Source organism: Sapajus apella, unplaced genomic scaffold, assembly GCF_009761245.1.
Source record: "Sapajus apella isolate SASKATOON/1434 unplaced genomic scaffold, GSC_monkey_1.0 scaffold2, whole genome shotgun sequence".
In the NCBI taxonomy this organism is placed as follows: Eukaryota; Metazoa; Chordata; class Mammalia; order Primates; family Cebidae; genus Sapajus; species Sapajus apella.
Window position 1 is genome coordinate 83,280,672 of NW_022436942.1, and position 17,527 is coordinate 83,298,198.

The 17,527-nt window shown below is 47.1% G+C and overlaps 1 protein-coding gene across 1 annotated transcript in view; it reads left to right on the forward strand.

Annotated features, from left to right (window-relative positions):
* BRI3BP (BRI3 binding protein) overlaps window positions 1-8,556 on the forward strand; it is a 31,075-nt gene extending 22,519 nt beyond the window's left edge. The window contains exon 3 of the mRNA XM_032243980.1: window positions 7,745-8,556. Within this exon, the coding sequence (XP_032099871.1) occupies window positions 7,745-8,184 (440 nt within the window). The 3' untranslated portion in view covers window positions 8,185-8,556. The remainder of the gene's footprint in view (window positions 1-7,744) is intronic.
* Window positions 8,557-17,527: the final 8,971 nt, after the last annotated feature.

Here is a 17,527-nt window from a genome sequence, read left to right on the forward strand (position 1 = left end):
GAGGGCCGTCTGGCCAGCTGCACCCAGAGCCAGCTTCCCCTGCTGCACCTTCAGGGCTTGACAGATGTGCAGGGCTGTAGACACGCCCATGTGGAGAAGCAAGTCGGCCACCAAAACATTTACTTTTCTTCAGCGGTGCCTGTTGGGAGTTGAATTGTGTCCTCCCATATTCGAGATGGAGTCTTGCTGTCTTGCCCAGGCTGGAGTGCAGTGGCACGATCTCGGCTCACTGCAGTCTCCGCCTCCCGGGTTCAAGCAATTCTCGTTCCTCACCTTCCTGAGTAGCTGGGATGGCAGGCACCTGCCACCATGCCTGGCTAATTTTTGTTTTGTTTTGTTTTTGTTTTTTGAGATGGAGTCTTGCTCTGTCACCCAGGCTGGAGTGCAGTAGGACCATCTCAGGTCACTGCAACGTCCAACCCCCCAGGTTCAAGCGATTCTCCTGCCTCAGCCTCCCGAGTAGCTGGAATTACAGGCACCAACCACCACGCCCAGCTAATTTTGCATTTTTAGTAGAGATGGGGTTTCACCATGTTGGTCAGGCTGGTCTGGAACTCCTGACCTCAGCTGATCCACCCACCTTGGCCTCCCAAAATGTTGGGATTATAGGCTTGAGCCACCGTGCCCCGCCTTCTGTTCTTTTGTAGCTACTTGGCCGTGGCAGCGCTAGGGAAGTCAGATGGTACCCCTTTGCCGTCAGGCAGAACGTCCAGGATCACTCGTATTCTCTTTAGGATTTTGAAAGCGTCAGGGAGTGACGTTGCTTTGGATCACCCTTTCCTTGGCACGTATGATGGCTTTTACTGAAGTCACCAAGGGCTGGAAGGCAGGGGGGCATTCTCGTCTCTGGGCATCTTTCCTGGCTGATCACCTCTCTCGGCCCCTTGCTGACATGATGGTGCTTCTCAAAGTATGCTTGGAGGAACCCCGGTGGGGGGGTCCCTGAGACCCTTTGGTTAGGAGGGGTGACTGCAAGTTCCTCTCTTCTCCAGCAGCATGTCTCTGAGGTCAGGGATTTAGTACATACTTTAATACTTCCACATATATTGATGCCATGTTAAGATGATGATACTTTGGATATATTGGATTAAACAAAATATTAACATTAACTTCACCTTTTTTGTTTGTTTGCTGTGAGTACTTGAACATTTTCAGTGACAAACTGACTCACATTTGTGGCTGGTATTCTCTTCCTTTGAATTCAGAAACAGATTAGGGGCCAGGTCTTTTCTAAGAAGCTGTATAGGAAGGAGACAGGCAAACCTTCAAGGCACTGTCACTGTTCTCACCGTGGTTTGTTCTGCTTTAGAAACAGCTGTTTTTCCTGAAAAGTGTTTTGTGTTAACATTGTTTTGGTCAGATCAGGCTGCTATAAGGAAATTCCTACTCTGTGCGTATCAACAATAGGCATGTTCCTTTGTTGTGTTGTTGTTTTGAGACATCTTACTCTGTTGCCCAGGCTGGAGTGCAGTGGTGCAGTCTTGGCTCACTGCAAACTCTGCCTCCCAGGTTCCAGCAATTCTCCTGCCTCAGCCGCCCAAGTAGCTGGGATTACAGGCGTGTGCCACCATGCCCGGCTAATTTTGTATTTTGTTAGCAGAGACGAGGTTTTGCCGTGTTGGTCAGGCAGGTCTCAAACTCCTGACCTCAGGTGGTCCACCTACCTCGGCCTCCCAAAGTTGCTGGGATTACAGTCGTGAGCCACTGTGCCCGGTCTAACAGACATTTTCATTTCCACAGTTCTGGAGGTGGGAAGTCCAAGAGCAAGGTGCTGGCAGATGCAGGGTGTGGGGAGAGCCCTTTCCCGTAGCCGATGCCTCACTGTCTCACGTGGTGGAAGAAACAAGGCAGTTCTCTGGGACCTCTTTATAAGGCCACTAAACCCATTCATGGGGGCTCCAGCCCCATGACCTGATCACCTCCCCAGGACCCCGCCTCCTAAGACCATCACTGTGGGGGTTAGGATTTCAACAGAGGAGTTTTGTGGGGGACACAAACATGCAAAGCCTAGCATTTATAATGGGTTGTTATTTGAAAGCGAGTTAAAGATAGCAGTGTTTTAAAATTATTAACAGTGGCTGGGCACAGTGGCTCATGCTGGTAAGCCCAGCACATTGTGAGGCTGAGGCAGATGGATTGCTTGAGCCCAGGAGTTTGAGACCAGCCTTGGCAACATAGTGAGACCCTACACAAAATCAAAACATTAGCTTAGTGGTACATGCTTTTAGTCCCAGCTGCTCGGGAGGCTGAGGTGAGAGGATTGCTTTAGCCCAGGAGGTAGAGGTTGCAATGAGCTGAGATCTGCCTGGGCTACACAGCAAGCCCTGTCTCAGTCAATCAATCAATCAGACCCTGTCTCAATCAATCGATCAATAACAGTTTTTTAAAAGTTAATTAAAAACTAGCTAATTTTCTCCTATGGTAAATATATCAATAGGTAGGACCCACATAAAACAAAAGCTCTGGGGACTCTTCAGTAATACTGAAGAGTACAAAAGGGCCTTGAGACCAAGAGGTTTGGGAAACACTGGTTTAGTCTCCAGTCTGCAGGGGATAGGTGTGAAACTCAGCTCCCAGGTCAACCTCATTTAGTGAAAATGCTCACAATCCCTCAGGAAGGCACATGTAGGGAACACACCCTGGCTTCAGGATAGTCCTGCTGACTCCAAGTCTTTAGTCCCAAAGATGGCCACTGTTCACAAGGTTGGACTGTAGACACTGGTCAGGTATGCGGAGTCTGATCATTTTGGGGACGTCTGAGACGTTCACGCCTTAGGTGACCAGAGGAACCCCAGGGTGAGGCCTCCTGTCCCAGGCCCGCCCTGGGTTTGCACTTGCCCATTCCAGACGGTTGTGTCACACTTCTCCCCACCGTCCTCTCTGTCCCCAGATGCATAGAGTTCATTGTGCCTAAGCTGTTGGATCTCAAAGTGACCCACAGATCAGCAGCAGTGGCAGGAACCTCCTTGGCAAACTTGTAAGAGGTGCAGATTTGGCTGGGCATGGTGCCTCATGTCTGTAATCCCAGCACTTTGGGAAGCCAAGGCAGGCAGATGGCTTGAGCTCAGGAGTTCAAGACCAGCCTGGGCAACATAGCGAGATCCCATCTGTATTCGTTGGTTTCCACACTGCTATAAGGAACTACCTAAGGCTGGGTAATTTATAAATAATTAGAGGTTTAATTGTCTCACAGTTCCACATGGCTGGGGAGGCCTTAGGAAACTTATAATCATGGTAGAAGGCGAGGGGGAAGCAAGGCATTTCTTACATGGTGGTAGGAGAGAGCAAGAGCGAGGGGGAAACTGCCAGGCACTTTTAAACCATCAGATCTCATGAGACTCACTCACTAGCATGAGAACAGCATGGAGGAAACTGTCCTGTAACCCAATCACCTCCTTCCAGGTCCCTCCCCAGACTTATAGGGATTACAATTCAAAATGAGATTTGGGAGAGAACACAGCCAAACCACATCACTGTCCCTATAAACAATAATACGAAAATTAGCTGGGTGTGGTGGTGCAGGCTTGCACTCCTAGCTACTTGGGAGTCTGAGATGGGAGGATCGCTTGAGCCCAGAAAGTCAAGGCTGCAGTGAGCCGAGATCACACCATCACATTTCAGCCTGGGTGACAGAACAAGACCCTGTCCCTGCCCCCCCCCCCCAAAAAAAAAGGCAAAGAGTCTTGGACCCACCCAGGACCTACTGAATCAGATGCCCTGGGGGTGGGGCCCAGCCACCTGTTTCCTAAGCCCTCAGGGGGTCCCTGGAGAAATCACTCAGGTTTGAGAACTGCTTGTCTAAATTAAACGCTTGGGATATAACTCTCCTTGAGCTCGTTAAACACCACCATGAGGAAACAAACAGTTGCAGCGTGTGGGACTCCTGCAGGAAAACCATTCTGGAAAAATTAGAATTCAGAATTTCAGTGTTTCTGAATATCATGGGTCTCGTCTCGATGACTACAGTGATAGTGAAAGCAGAATGTGAATTCTGGGTCCTGGTGAGCGTCGGAAGGAAACAGCTATAAGTATATTCCTGGGTAACTGGGAAGTTCAAGGGTTACTATGTGGAATTTGTTTGTTTGTTTAAGGCAGAGCATCGCTCTGTCACCCAGGCTGGAGTACAGTGGCATCATCTTGCATCACTGCAACCTCTGCCTCCCGGGTTCAAGCGATTCTCGTACCTCAGCCGTCTGAGGAGCTGGTATTACAGGTGTGCGCCACCACACCTGGCTAATTTTTGTATTTTCGCTAGAGATGCGGTTTCGCCGTGTTGGCCAAGCTGGTCTCAAACTCCTGGTCTCAGGTGATCCACTTAACCTTGGCCTCCCAAATGCTGGCACGAGCCACCACGTCCGGCCTGGAATTGTTAATATTCTTCGAATGATGATAGCATTACGTTTTGAGGTGAATGAAGTCTTTTTTTTTTAAAGTTTTTAGTTTATTGATCTCGTGAAAAAGCCACAGCAGCCGCAGACAGCATCCTCGTAGCACCTTTCCGCCTTCAGCTTCCTGCCAGCGCCAGCGTCGGCCTTCGCGTCCCCCTGACTTGCTTCGTTCTGTTCCTGCGTCCCTTCCATTGCTCTTTTGAGGTCTCTTCCTCTCACGCAGGCCACGTCTTGCACGTCACGTTGGGTTCCTTTTTCTTTGCGTAATCCGGGGAGTCACCAATCATGCCAAAGTCCATTGTCCCTCCACCACCAAGACGAGTTCTGAATCCAAGTACAAAGATGACATCCAGGGTGGGCTTGAACATTTTGGCGGGTTTTTCCCGTTTTCTGTCTTAGGCACTGTTGCCTTTCCAGGGTGAAGGACATCAGTGACCGTTTGTTTCCTCTGAAGTAGTCGGTTGGTCATGAACTTGCTAGTGTGGATAGCTACCGTGTCATTCATGATGGCGGTCTATCCTCACACAGCCAGGGAGGAAAAGAAAAAGCTGAATGATGTCTTTATTCTCAGAAGATGCATGATGAAGTGTGATGTGTACATCTTTCAAATGGGTTATTTTAAAAAGCATGTAAATAGAGAAAGCATTTGGCATTAATAATTGTTCAGTCTAGGTAGTTTCAAAAGGAATATTCTGTTCTTTTAACTTTTTTGTTTGAATTTCCTTAAGTCAGGCACACAGAGGATGCTACTCTTTTTTTTTTTTTTTTTTTAATCCTAGCTTTTTTTTTTTGAGATGGAGTTTTGCTCTTGTTACCCAGGCTGGAGTGCAATGGCACGATCTCGGCTCACCGCAGTCTCCGCCTCCTGGGTTCAGGCAATTCTCCTGCCTCAGCCTCCTGAGTAGCTGGGATTACAGGCATGCACCACCATGCCCAGCTAATTTTTTGTATTTTTAGTAGAGACGAGGTTTCACCATGTTGACCAGGATGGTCTCCATCTCTTGACCTCGTGATCCACCCGCCTTGGCCTCCCAAAGTGCTGGGATTACAGGCGTGAGCCACTGCGCCTGGCCCGAGGATGCTACTCTTAACGTTTCATTGCATTCTTGAGGTGAAACTCGTGTGTGGGTACCAGATAGGATCAGGTTTAGCTGAAACAGAAATCCAACGTAACATTGGCTTAACCAAGGTGGATGCTTATTTCCCTCTTCTACGAAAGTTCTCAGGAAGGTGGTAAGGCAGGTTGGATGCTCTGTTGCATGTGGTGCCCTGAACTGAAGCACCTTCCATTTTATTGTTCCTCCATGAGTGACTTCTCTGCCCTCATGTTCCAAAATGGCTGCTCCAGTTCCAGCCATTGTGTCCACATTCCTGCAGGCAGAAGAGGTAAATGACACATTTCTGCTACTTTTAGGGAAAGTCCTTTGAAGCTGCTGCAGAAGACTTCCACTTACCTCTCTTTGGCCAAAGCTTAGTTATATATCTGCAAGAGAGGCTGGGAAACACTTTAATCCTAGGCATTTGTGTGCCCAGCCTGAAAGTGGGCATTTGTTACTATGGAAATTGAAGGACACTTTGCAGCCTATGCCCCGCTGTCAGAGGTGTTTTACTAAAAGGTAAAAGTTATTTTTTGAGACAAAGTCTTACTCCGTCACACGGGCTGGAGTGCAGTGGTATGTCATGGCTCACTGCAGCCATGACCTCCCAGCCTCAAGTGATCCTCCCACCTCAGCCTCCTGAGCAGCTGGGACTACAGGTGTTCGCCACCATGCCTGGCTAATTTTTTTAAAAAATTTATGTTCTCAAGGCTGGGCACGGTGGCTCAAGCCTGTAATCCCAGCACTTTGGGAGGCTGAGGCGGGTGGATCACGAGGTCAAGAGATCGAGACCATCCTGGTCAACATGGTGAAACCCCGTCTCTACTAAAAATACAAAAAATCAGCTGGGCATGGTGGCACGTGCCTGTAGTCCCAGTTACTTGGGAGGCTGAGGCAGGAGAATTGCCTGAACCCAGGAGGCGGAGGTTGCGGTGAGCCGAGATCGCGCCATTGCACTCCAGCCTGGGTAACATGAGTGAAACTCCGTCTCAAAAAAAAAAAAAAATTTATGTTCTCTAGAGATTGGGTCTGTACTAACCTGTTTTCACACTGCTATAAAAACATACCTGAGGCCAGGCACAGTGGCTCACACTTGTAATCCCAGCACTTTGGGAGGCTGAGGAGGTGGATCACTTGAGGTCAGGAGTTCAAGACCAGCCTGGCCAACATGGTGAAACCTCATCTATAATAAAAATACAAAAATTAGCTGGGTGTAGTGGCATGTGCCTGTAGCCATAGCTAATCGGGAGGCTGAGGCAGGAGAATTGCCTGAACATGAGAGGTGGAGGTTGCAGTGAGCCAAGATTGTGCCACTGCACTGCAGCCTCAAAAAAACAAAGCCGGTGCGGTGGCTCACGCCTGTAATCCTGGCACTTTGGGAGGCCAAGGTGGGTGGATCACCTGAGATCAGGAGTTGAAGACCAGCCTGGCCATCATGGTGAAACCCCATCTTTAAAAAAAAAAAAACAAAACCTTCTTCACAAGGCGGCAGGAGAGAGAGCAAAGGGGGCAGCTGCCACACACTTTTAAACTCAGATCTCATGACAACTCCTTCACCATCACAAGAACAGCAAGGAGGAGACCATCCCCGTGACCCAGTCACCCGCCAGCTTCCTTCCTCCGCACATGCAATTCAAGATGAGATTTGTGTGGGAACACAAAGCCAAACTCTGTCAGGGTCTCACTCTGTTGCCCAGGCTACAGGCGAAAGATGTGTACGATGTGAAGAGAAACCAGTGTATGGAGAGGTTTTTGTTTGTTTTTTTGTTTTCTTTTTGAGACGGAGTTTCACTCTTGCTGCCAGGCTGGAGTGCTGTGGTGCGATCTTGGCTCACTGCAGCCTCCGCCTCCTGGGTTCGAGCGATTCTCTAGCCTCAGCCTCCCGAGGTGCACGCCTGGCTAATTTTTTATTTTTAGTAGAGACTGGGTTTCTCCATGTTTGTCAGGCTGGTCTTGAACTCCCGACCTCAGGTAATCTGCCTACCTCAGCCTCCCAAAGTGCTGGGATTACAGGTGTGAACCACCACGCCCCGTCGGGGGAGGTGTTTTAAACTCAACATGGCAGGCCATCTTAACGCGTTTCCCTGGATCTCCTTGTAGAGCTTAGCGTGACAATCCGTGGAAGAACTTCCTTGAGTTCCTTGGATTGTTGCAAAGGCCTTTTAAGCCCGGCAGGCCAGCTCTGTTGCCCAGCTCCAGCTTGTCAAGAAGCCCCTGGCCCCTGTGTAACCAGCCCTGTTCCTCTTTTCTGTCCCGCAGTCTCCAACCTGTCCCAGTATTTCAGCCCAAACTCGGTGTCCAGCAGCCCGGCCCGCGCACTCCTGCTGGTCGGCGTTGTCCTCCTGGCCTACTGGTTCCTGTCCCTGACCCTGGGCTTCACCTTCAGCATCCTGCACGTGGTGTTTGGCCGCTTCTTCTGGATTGTGCGGGTCGTCCTGTTTTCCATGTCCTGCGTGTACATCCTGCACAAGTACGAGGGCGAGCCGGAGAATGCGGTGCTGCCGCTGTGCTTCGTGGTGGCCATCTACTTCATGACTGGGCCCATGGGCTTCTACTGGCGAAGCAGCCCCAGCAGCCCCAGCAGCCCCAACAGCCCCAGTGTGGAGGAGAAGCTGGAGCACCTGGAGAAGCAGGTCAGACTGCTCAACATCCGTCTCAACCGGGTGCTCGAGAGCCTGGACCGCTCCAAGGACAAATGAAGGTCAGCTGGCCGGGTGGGCCCACAGTTACCAGCGCTCTGTCTCAGAAAACGAAAACAGAGGAAAAAAAACCCAAGCCCCAAATAATCTTAATAAACACGACCGAGCAAGAAAGTGGCACTGTGTGGGGGTATTTCCACCCATCCGGCAGCTCTTAGGACACGTTCCCAGAACAGCGGAAAGATCATCGACGTGGAACTGCATACAAGTGTCACTAGTGGGGAAAAATATATTTTTTAAACAAAGGATAGAACCATATTTAGCTGTACAGTAAGAAATTTATCTGTGCATAGAGCATAAAGTTAATTTTTTCAAGCATTTAAATACATCTTTTGTAAGGTTTTTTAATAAAGGCAGATTGAGTCAAGTTTATCAAAACTTTACAGGGAGGGGAAGAATATGCTAATTTGACATTTGAGGAAAGTTTAAATGCGTTTGTTTTCGCAGCTTAGGGATTGGTGGGTGAGGTCTGTGTGCGTTATTTTCATGTTCCCAAACTGTGAGCTTTAGTTCATGTTATTTTTGGTGGATGTTGACTTAGTTCATGAATGTTGTCACTTCTAAATGTGGACAGTCGGGCTGCAGGCTGCCACTCAGCCTCTTGGATCCTGGAGACCCCTGCCAAGCCCCCGTCCGGCCTGTTTCTAAATGAAGACATCGCCATTTCTAGAAGACCTGAGACTTTCTTCCCTCTGTGCTTCGATGTATTTTAATCTCAACATTTTGAAAAGGAAAATGCAAGGAGGGGCCAAGAAATATCTTGGAGATTTGATGCCAGCAAGTACCTGGGTAAGGACTGGAGATCGCGCCAGAAGCTGCTCAGTGTCCCAGTCTGCAGTGTGCTCACTATGCCTGTCTACGAAAGCTGTACCCTTGAGGGGTTTTGCGTTTCATTTTGCTTTTGGTTGCCTCAGGACCTTAGAAGGAAAACAAACAGTAGCAGCTAATAACATTCTCAAGTGTATTGCTGCCGAGAAAGATTCTCAGGAACAATTAGCAGCAATAAGCTAGCCTTTGAAAAGGTCTAAATTATTTTTCCTGAAATTTTTACGATACACATTAGGTGCTTTTTATCTGAAATCTGTTGTGTCCATATTTTAGGTGGTCTCTGTGGGCAGAGAGTGGGACATGCGAGATGGACAGCTCTGGGGGTCCCGGACAAGGGAGCTTCAGAAGGTGTGGATTAGGGGCTGGTAGGAATGCCCCTTTGCTTGGACTTTTCTTTTTTCTTTTGAGACGGAGTCTTGCTCTGTTGCCCAGGCTGGAGTATAGTGGCTCTGTCTCAGCTCACTGCAAACCTCACCTGCCGGGTTCAAGCAATTCTCCTGCCTCAGCCTCTTGAGTAGCTGGGATTACAGGTGCCTGCCACCATGCCCCACTAATTTTTTGTATTTTTAGTAGGGACGGGGTTTCACCATGTTGGCCAGGCTGGTCTCGAACCCCTGACCACTTGATCCACCCTCCTTAGCCTCCCAAAGTGCTGGATTACAGGCGTGAGTCACTGCAACTTGTTTTTTAAAAAAGGAAGCCCTAGGCCACACATGATCTCAGCACTTTGGGAGGCCGAGGTGGGTAGGTCACCTGAAGTCAAGAGTTCACGACCAACCTGGCCAACGTGGTGAAACCCCCATCTCTACTAAAAATACAAAAATTACCCAGGTGTGGTAGTGTACACCTGTAGTCTAGCTACTCAGGAGGCTGAGGCAGGAGAATTGCTTGAACCTGGGAGGCGGAGGTTGCAGTGAGCTGAGATCGCTCCACTGCACTCCAGCCTGGATGACAGAGCAAGACTTCATCTCAAAAAAAAAAAAAAGCCTAGCATTTTGTGGCTTTGAAGCTGCTGGGGCTTATGCTATCTCCGTGGCCCTTGCCTGCCCACAGATGTGCCCTGGCAACCCACTCACAGTCCCCTGCATGCAGGCGTGTAGATACCCCTGCCAGAGCTGCTAGGTCCAGGTCTCAGTTTGGAGAAGAGTTAGCTGTCTACCACTGCTTGTGTTGTGTTCCTGTAAAATGTTATTTTTGGTTGTAAGTATCTGGAACACAGATGCAGATGTTTTTTAGGATGTTGACGAGGCTTCTGTTTTTAAGGTACGTATGATGGGACCCAAACTCCTGGAGAGTTCCGTTTATTTCCTGAACCATGTACCTGTTTTAGGTACATGTTTATTCAATGTGCATGGATATTAAAGATTTGCTAGAGCAGGCCGGGCTCAGTGGCTCACACCTGTAATCCCAGCACTTTGGGAGGCCAGGGCGGGTGGATCACCTGAGGTCAGGAGTTCCAGACCAGTCTGGCCAACATAGTGAAACCCTGTTTCTACTAAAAATAGAAAAATTAGCCGGGCGTGGTGGCGGGCACCTGTGATCCCAGCTACTCAGGAGGCTGAGGCTGGAGAATTGCTTGAACCCGGGAGGCAGAGGTTGCAGTGAGCCGTGATTGTGCCACTGTACTACAGCCTCAATGACAGAGTGAGACTCCATCTAAAAATAAATAATAAAGGGTTTACTGGACCATGCCTCAGAGCTTCTCTGAAGAACGTAAAAAAGAAATTTTAAGGAAAATAATTAAAAAACAAAATTTACTGGAGCAAATCTTTATCTATCACATTCCAGTTTTGTCATCAGATACTTGGACATGAATCTGTTTTAGCACAGGAGGTAAATAACCCGGGATGCCATCTTCGTCTTCTTTCCTTGTGCATTTGGCCACACCACGTTTAGGTACTAAAACAGCTTTGCTCATGTTGGCTGGGGGAAGACTGATGTTCTGTGCACAAAGCCAGTGATCGCCTGCCCTGCCTCGGCCCGTCCCTTGTTTATGGTCGTTGTAAGATGCCTGCCTGTTAAGGGTTAAGCTGTCCCTGGACTGGGCGTAATACCTGCTTCATTCCTCCTCCCACCTCTTACCTGAATCATGAAGGGCACCGTGCTCTATTGAGATCTTGGTAAGATCATTGTTTTAACTTGTATTCCTCTGAGGGAGGTACGTGTTATCTGGGTGCTGGTGGATTGAGACCTCAAGCATCAGTTCAACAATGCTGTCGAAAATATGCACAATTTTTTTTCCACTTTAGGCTCCGAAGCCAATTTTATAGTTTGATACACTCCAGTGAAAGGTGTCTTCATTTTTAATGAAATAGCCTACAGTAAGTAGGTGTCACCTCAGGGTAGAACGTGATTTAAAATCTGATAGAAATCCTAGATGCTAGATGTGAAAAGCCCCTGGTTTTTACTGCATATCTTTCACCTTCATTTGGGCACATCTTCACCCAAAATAATTGGGGGTTTTTGTTCCTTCCCCCGCCCATGGCAGCTTGTAGGCTATTGGGATTGGGCGTCTCCCTTCCTGCCCACCACATCTCTTTGTTTTTGCTCTCTGTTGTATGTGGAAAAGTGTGTTTTTGTACCGTATCTCACACCTATAGAGAAACCTTTTTATATCTTCAGGGCTATAGAATATATTAGTGCAACATTTCACTGAATGTGATGTAAAAACATCCTGATGAAAACTGGTTCTGTTATAATTAAGACTCAGTGTTTAACATATCTTAATCAGTGTTAATTTCCCAATGTTTCAGTATCACGATAAATAACTTGTTTTACTGAGAACAGAAAATAATCCAAAAAACAAAAGGGACCTGCCATCTCTAGCTTACTGGAATTGTATGGGTGTGTTGGGGTTGGTTCAGTGATCTCTTCCTTGACACCCTAGCAAAGATGCTTTTGTGGAGTGTAAACCTTTCATAAATATACTTTCTAGGCTGGTTGCAGTGGCTCACGCTTGCAATCCCAGCACTTTGGGAGCCAAGGTAGATGGATCACTTGGGGTCGGGAGTTCGAGACCAGCCTGGCCAACACAGTGAAACCCTGTCTCTACCAAAAATAGCCAAGTATGGTGGTGGGTGCCTGTAGTCCCAGCTACACAGGAGGCTGAAGTGGGAGAATCAGTTGAACCCAGGAGGCAGACTTTTCAGTGAGCTGAGATCGTGCCACTGTACTCCAGTCGGGGAGTGAGACCCTGTCTCAAAAAAAAAAGTGTATATATACACACACACATATACACACACATATATATACATATAAGTTTGTATATATACACACATATATACACACCTTTCAATACCAATCGGCATTACCTGCCCTTTGGTTTCTTTTGCTTTGGGTTTTGGCCCCATATCATTTCTGGTAAGAGAGCACAGCAATAGAATTTCTGGAAAGCAGAGGGCCGGGCGCGGTGGCTCACGCCTGTAATCCCAGCACTTTGGGAGGCCGAGGCGGGTGGATCACGAGGTCAAGAGATCGAGTCCATCCTGGTCAACATGGTGAAACCCCGTCTCTACTAAAAAAATATAAAAAATTAGCTGGGCATGGTGGCACGTGCCTGTAATCCCAGCTACTCAGGAGGCTGAGGCAGGAGAACTGCCTGAGTCAAGGAGGTGGAGGTTGCAGTGAGCCGAGATCGTGCCATTGCACTCCAGCCTGGGTAACAAGAGCAAAACTCCTGTCTCAAAAAAAAGAATTTCTGGAAAGCAGGCCTTGTGAATTGTGCCTGTATCTTCATTCACAAAGGGGAGGTGAATGCCGCAGAAAGGTGTTTAATACCCTTCCCCAAAAACTAGATCCTGTCTCACATGAAGCCTGTCTCATGCAGGAGTCGGGAGGCGGAGCTATCAGGGACCTGGGACTATGTGTTTATGACTATGGTGGAGGTAACCAAGTGGGGTGGTTCCCTGTGGGGAACTGAGTAAGAACACAAAGGTTCAGGTCAGGGATTAAGAAGACTATAATATGACTTCCTGCATGCCTGGAAGGGCTGCCTTGCAGGGAGGCTATGGGCAGCTTTAGTTGGTCCTGTGGCCCTGTGATTCAGCAGGCTTAGGGAGCAGTTAAGAATAACAGCTGCCACATGGCCTAGGCAGAACCTAAAGACATGGTTAATGCCACTTGTCGCTAGTGGAAATCCTGAATTGCTTCCTTTCTGTAACCGCTGCTACTTCTTAAGATGCTTTTGACAAATGACATCTGCCTTACAGGTTGACACCTGATAACTTCCTGATGGGTTTCAAACTGGCTGACTTAATCAAAAAGCCAGCTCTTGCCATCAGTCTAGCGTTAAAAGGAATTTCTGAGGTTCCTAAGGGGTCAGCTACCCCACTTCCAACATTTTATTTTTAATGGTCTATACCTTCTGCAACATTTTTGTTTATGGCCATTTGAATAGTTGGACTTTGACTCCTTACTTGTGAATAATAGGAATATATTTTGCAGAATCAAACACAATACCCTTAATATTCATACTGGACAACCATCAGTATGATGTATAGTATCCGGTGTAAACAAATTGTATTCAGCATATTAAATTGTGTTTTGCTTTTCCTTGACGTGTAGGAGGTGCACCAGTACCAGTTTTTCTCTTGTGGCGGCTGAAAATGCTAATTGCCATTTGCATTGTCTACTGAGAAGCTGTGGCAGCTAATGGTATTATTGCCCATGTGTGCTAATGTCTTTTTGCAGAGTTAAAGGTCTTATTGTAGTATCAATTTAATATCTGCATGTGTGTTTAATCTCTGAATACCGTGTAATTAAGCTGATTAACTGTGATGGTGATGATGATTAGCACACACTAAAAGTCAAATGAAGCAGTCGTTTCCCTCTTACGTAGAAGTCACGCTTGTGAGCTGTGGTACCCATTATCAACAGTGTATTCATGGTCGACTTCATATTTTGTGTATCTGGTTATCAATTTTGTATAGCATTTAATTTGGCACCTAATCTAAATCCATTTGATTTGAATATAATAGTGTGTGTGTGTACATGGTGTGTGTGTGCACTTTAGTTTCATGAGCCTTGGGAAACTGATTCTACAAATATATAGAGATAAACATATCAGGCATATTTTTTTGCAAAGCGATATATACATTCCTGTTATTTATTAAATCACTGGCTTTGGTGTTACATAGAGGTATTTGTAGATCTCAGAACAGAATTAAAATATTGTGAAAATTACAGCTTAATAAATGTTTATTGTAATTTTGTCGTATGGACTTTTAAAATACATTTCATCACTTCTAACCAAACATTTGTGGAGTTTCCGCAGTTTTGATGTGTAACCAGGACTCTATGGCTCTATTCCTCAATCTGAGAAGAGTCATAAAACCTTGAATTTATGTATTCAGTTGGAGGTAGGATTGCAAGATAAAATACAGGATGCCCAGCTAAATTTGAATTTCAGATAAACAGTAGTGTTTTAGTATACTACAGAAGGGTTGGTTGCTTATCTGAAATTCAAATGTAACCAAGTTTCCTGTATTTTTATTTGCCAAATCTGACAGCCCTAGCAGGATAGTGCAAATGATGTGTGCCTCTCCGCCCCACCATGCATACTCATGCTGCTTTCTTGGGTCCTAAAAATCCTTTTTTCTTTTTTTTTTTGAGACAGAGTCTTACCCAGGCTGGAGTACAGTGGCAAGATCTCAGCTCACTGCAACCTCTGTCTCCTGGGTTCAAGCGAGCATGTCTGGCTAATTTTTGTATTTTTAGTAGAGATGGGGTTTCACTTTGTTGGCCAGGCTGGTCTCTAACTCCTGACCTCAGTGATCCGCCCGCCTCGGCCTCCCAAAGTGCTGGGATTACAGGCGTGAGCCATCATGCCCAGCCCTAAAAATCTTATTCTTAGTAAACATTTAGGAGCAAATGTCACAGGAATATAACCAAGATAAATACACTTATGCATGACCCAAGAGTTCTGCTCCTGGCTTTTTTTTCAAAGACAGGCTCAGAGGTCGATAAGGGGACAATTTGAGGCTAGTTATTGTGAATTTACCTGGGGACAGCCTGGGTGGCCTGTCACTGGGAAAGCAGGCAGGTGAGCAGGGGCGGTGAGGCACCAGAGGATGTCCAGTAGGTAGTGATAATAACAGTGTGGGGTGAGAAGGAAAGCAGAATGAGAGGGGAGAGCTCATTAGAGTAAAGTGGGCACCTGCGATTAAGAGAATCATTCTGTGGCCAGGCCTGGTGGCTCATGCCTCTCATCCCAGCACTTTGGGAGGCCAAGGTGGGTGCATCACTTGAGTCCAGGAGTTCAAGACCAGCCTGGGCAACATAGTGAGACCCTGCCTCTATGAAAAATAAATAAATTTGGCTGGGCACGGTGGCTCACGCTTGTAATCCCAGCACTTTGGGAGGCTGAGGCGGGCGGATCACCTGAGGTCGGGAGTTTGAGACCAACCTGACCAACATGGAGAAACCCCGTCTCTACTAAAAATACAAATAATTAGCCAGACGTGGTGGCACATGCCTGTAATCCCAGCTACTCAGGAGACAGGCAGGAGAATTGCTTGAACCCGGGAGGCGGAGGTTGCCGTGAGCCGAGATCACACCGTTGCACTCCAATGGGCAGCAAGAGCGAAATTTGTTTATTTTTCTTTATATTATTTAGTTAAAGAAACAAGAGTTTTTGCTCTTGTTTCTTTAAATAATATAAAGAAAAATAAACAAATTTTGTGGCACGTGCCTGTGCCTGTAGTCCCAGCTACTTGGGAGGCCGACGTGGGAGGATTGCTTGAGCCTAGGAGGTTGAGGCTGCAGTGAGCCATGATTGTACCACTGCGCTCCAGCCTGGGCAACAAAGTGAGACCCTGTTTCAAAAAGTAAGAATAATTTTGTAAGAATGCATTGAAAGCAAGATTTGAATTAAACACAGTAGGCCGAGGAGGAGGAGGGGCGTGGGTTATGGGATGAGGATCAAGAGGAATGCCAAGTTCAACAGGAATGAGACCTCACAGGAGAAGTCACCGAGGGCAGTGTTTCTTGGCCGTAGAAGGTTCCAGGAACCCTGCCCCAGCCCAGCCAGCTACAGCCTCACTGTCTCCCATGGCCCCTTTTGCCTGCAGCCACCCACTGCCCAACCCGCTGTAGCCCCAGGGCAACTGGCAGCATTGCTAACAGCCCCTTTGCACCTATGAAGGAAAAACAGAATCTCGGGACTCCAAACTCACTATGCCAAGGGCAAGGTTAAGCTTAGGAACCGAGTCACACAAAACGAAACAAAAAACAAACATAAACTTCTTTCCTTTGGTTCCCAAACAGATAGCTGCCCACTTTATCTTGTGTAAAATGTAGATTTGGGCTGGAATTTAGTGGATCACGCCTGTAATCACAGCACTGTGGAGGCTGAGACAGAAGGATCACTTGAGCTCAGGAGGCAGAGGTTGCAGGTAAGCCGAGATGGCACCACCACACTCCAGCCTGGGCGACAGAGTGAGACTCCGTCTCAGAAAAATAAATAAAAACTAATACATTAAATCAATAAATAAAATGTAGATTTGCTGAGTGCTTGTCAAAGCCAAGCAAGAATCTGACCCCTGCCTCATTGCCCACCATTCCCCACATTTTTCTTGTCTTTCCCCTCTGGCTTGCTGATTCCCCTTTAAATATTGAAATCCTCAAAACCCTTTTTGGAAAGAGCACAGGCCACAGATCCTACTGTGACTTGTGTTTCTCTTCCCTGGGCCTGGCCTCGGCCTTGGCAAAATAAGCCACTAGTCCATTGAGATCCGCCCCTGTCACTTTTTGGTTTACTCTCCTAAGGCCCCTCTGCCGTTTTTGTTTGTTTGTTTATTTGTTTTTTGTTGTGGTTTTTTTTTTTTTTTTTTTTGAGACAGAGTCTCACTTTGTCACCTAGGCTAGAGTGCAGTGGCGAGATCTCGTCTCACTGCAGCCTCCATCTCCATGGTTCAAGCAATCCTCCCGCCTCAGCCTCCCTGGTGGCTGAGATTACAGGCTTGCACTACCACACCCAGCTAATTTTTGTATTTTTAGTAGAGATGGGGTTTCACCATGTTGGCCAGGCTGGTCTCGAAATACTGACCTCAAGTGATCCACCCACCTCTGCCTCCCAAAGTGCTGGAATTACAGGCAGGAGCCATCACACAGGCTTTTTTTTTTTTTTTTTTTTTTTTTTTTTTTTTTAAACAAACAAAAACAAAAAAACAGCTTTATTGAGGTAAAGCAGACATATGATAAACTGCACGTTTGAGTGTAGCTTGGGTAACGTCTGATATATGGGTACACCGTATACATCAAACTTGCTACAATCAAAACAGCAAACAGGCCCATCACCTCAGGGCCCTTTAGGGTCCCCCTTGCTGCTCTCCATCCCCAGGCAACCTTTGACCTTCTCTCTGTCACTAGACATTGGTTTACATTTTCTATAAATGGGATGTCATTTATAGAATGACAGCCTGTGTCTCCTTATGCCCACCCTCTGGCTTCTTTCACATAATGTAATTATTATTATTATTATTATTTTTTTTTTTTTTTTTGAGGCGGAGTTTCACTC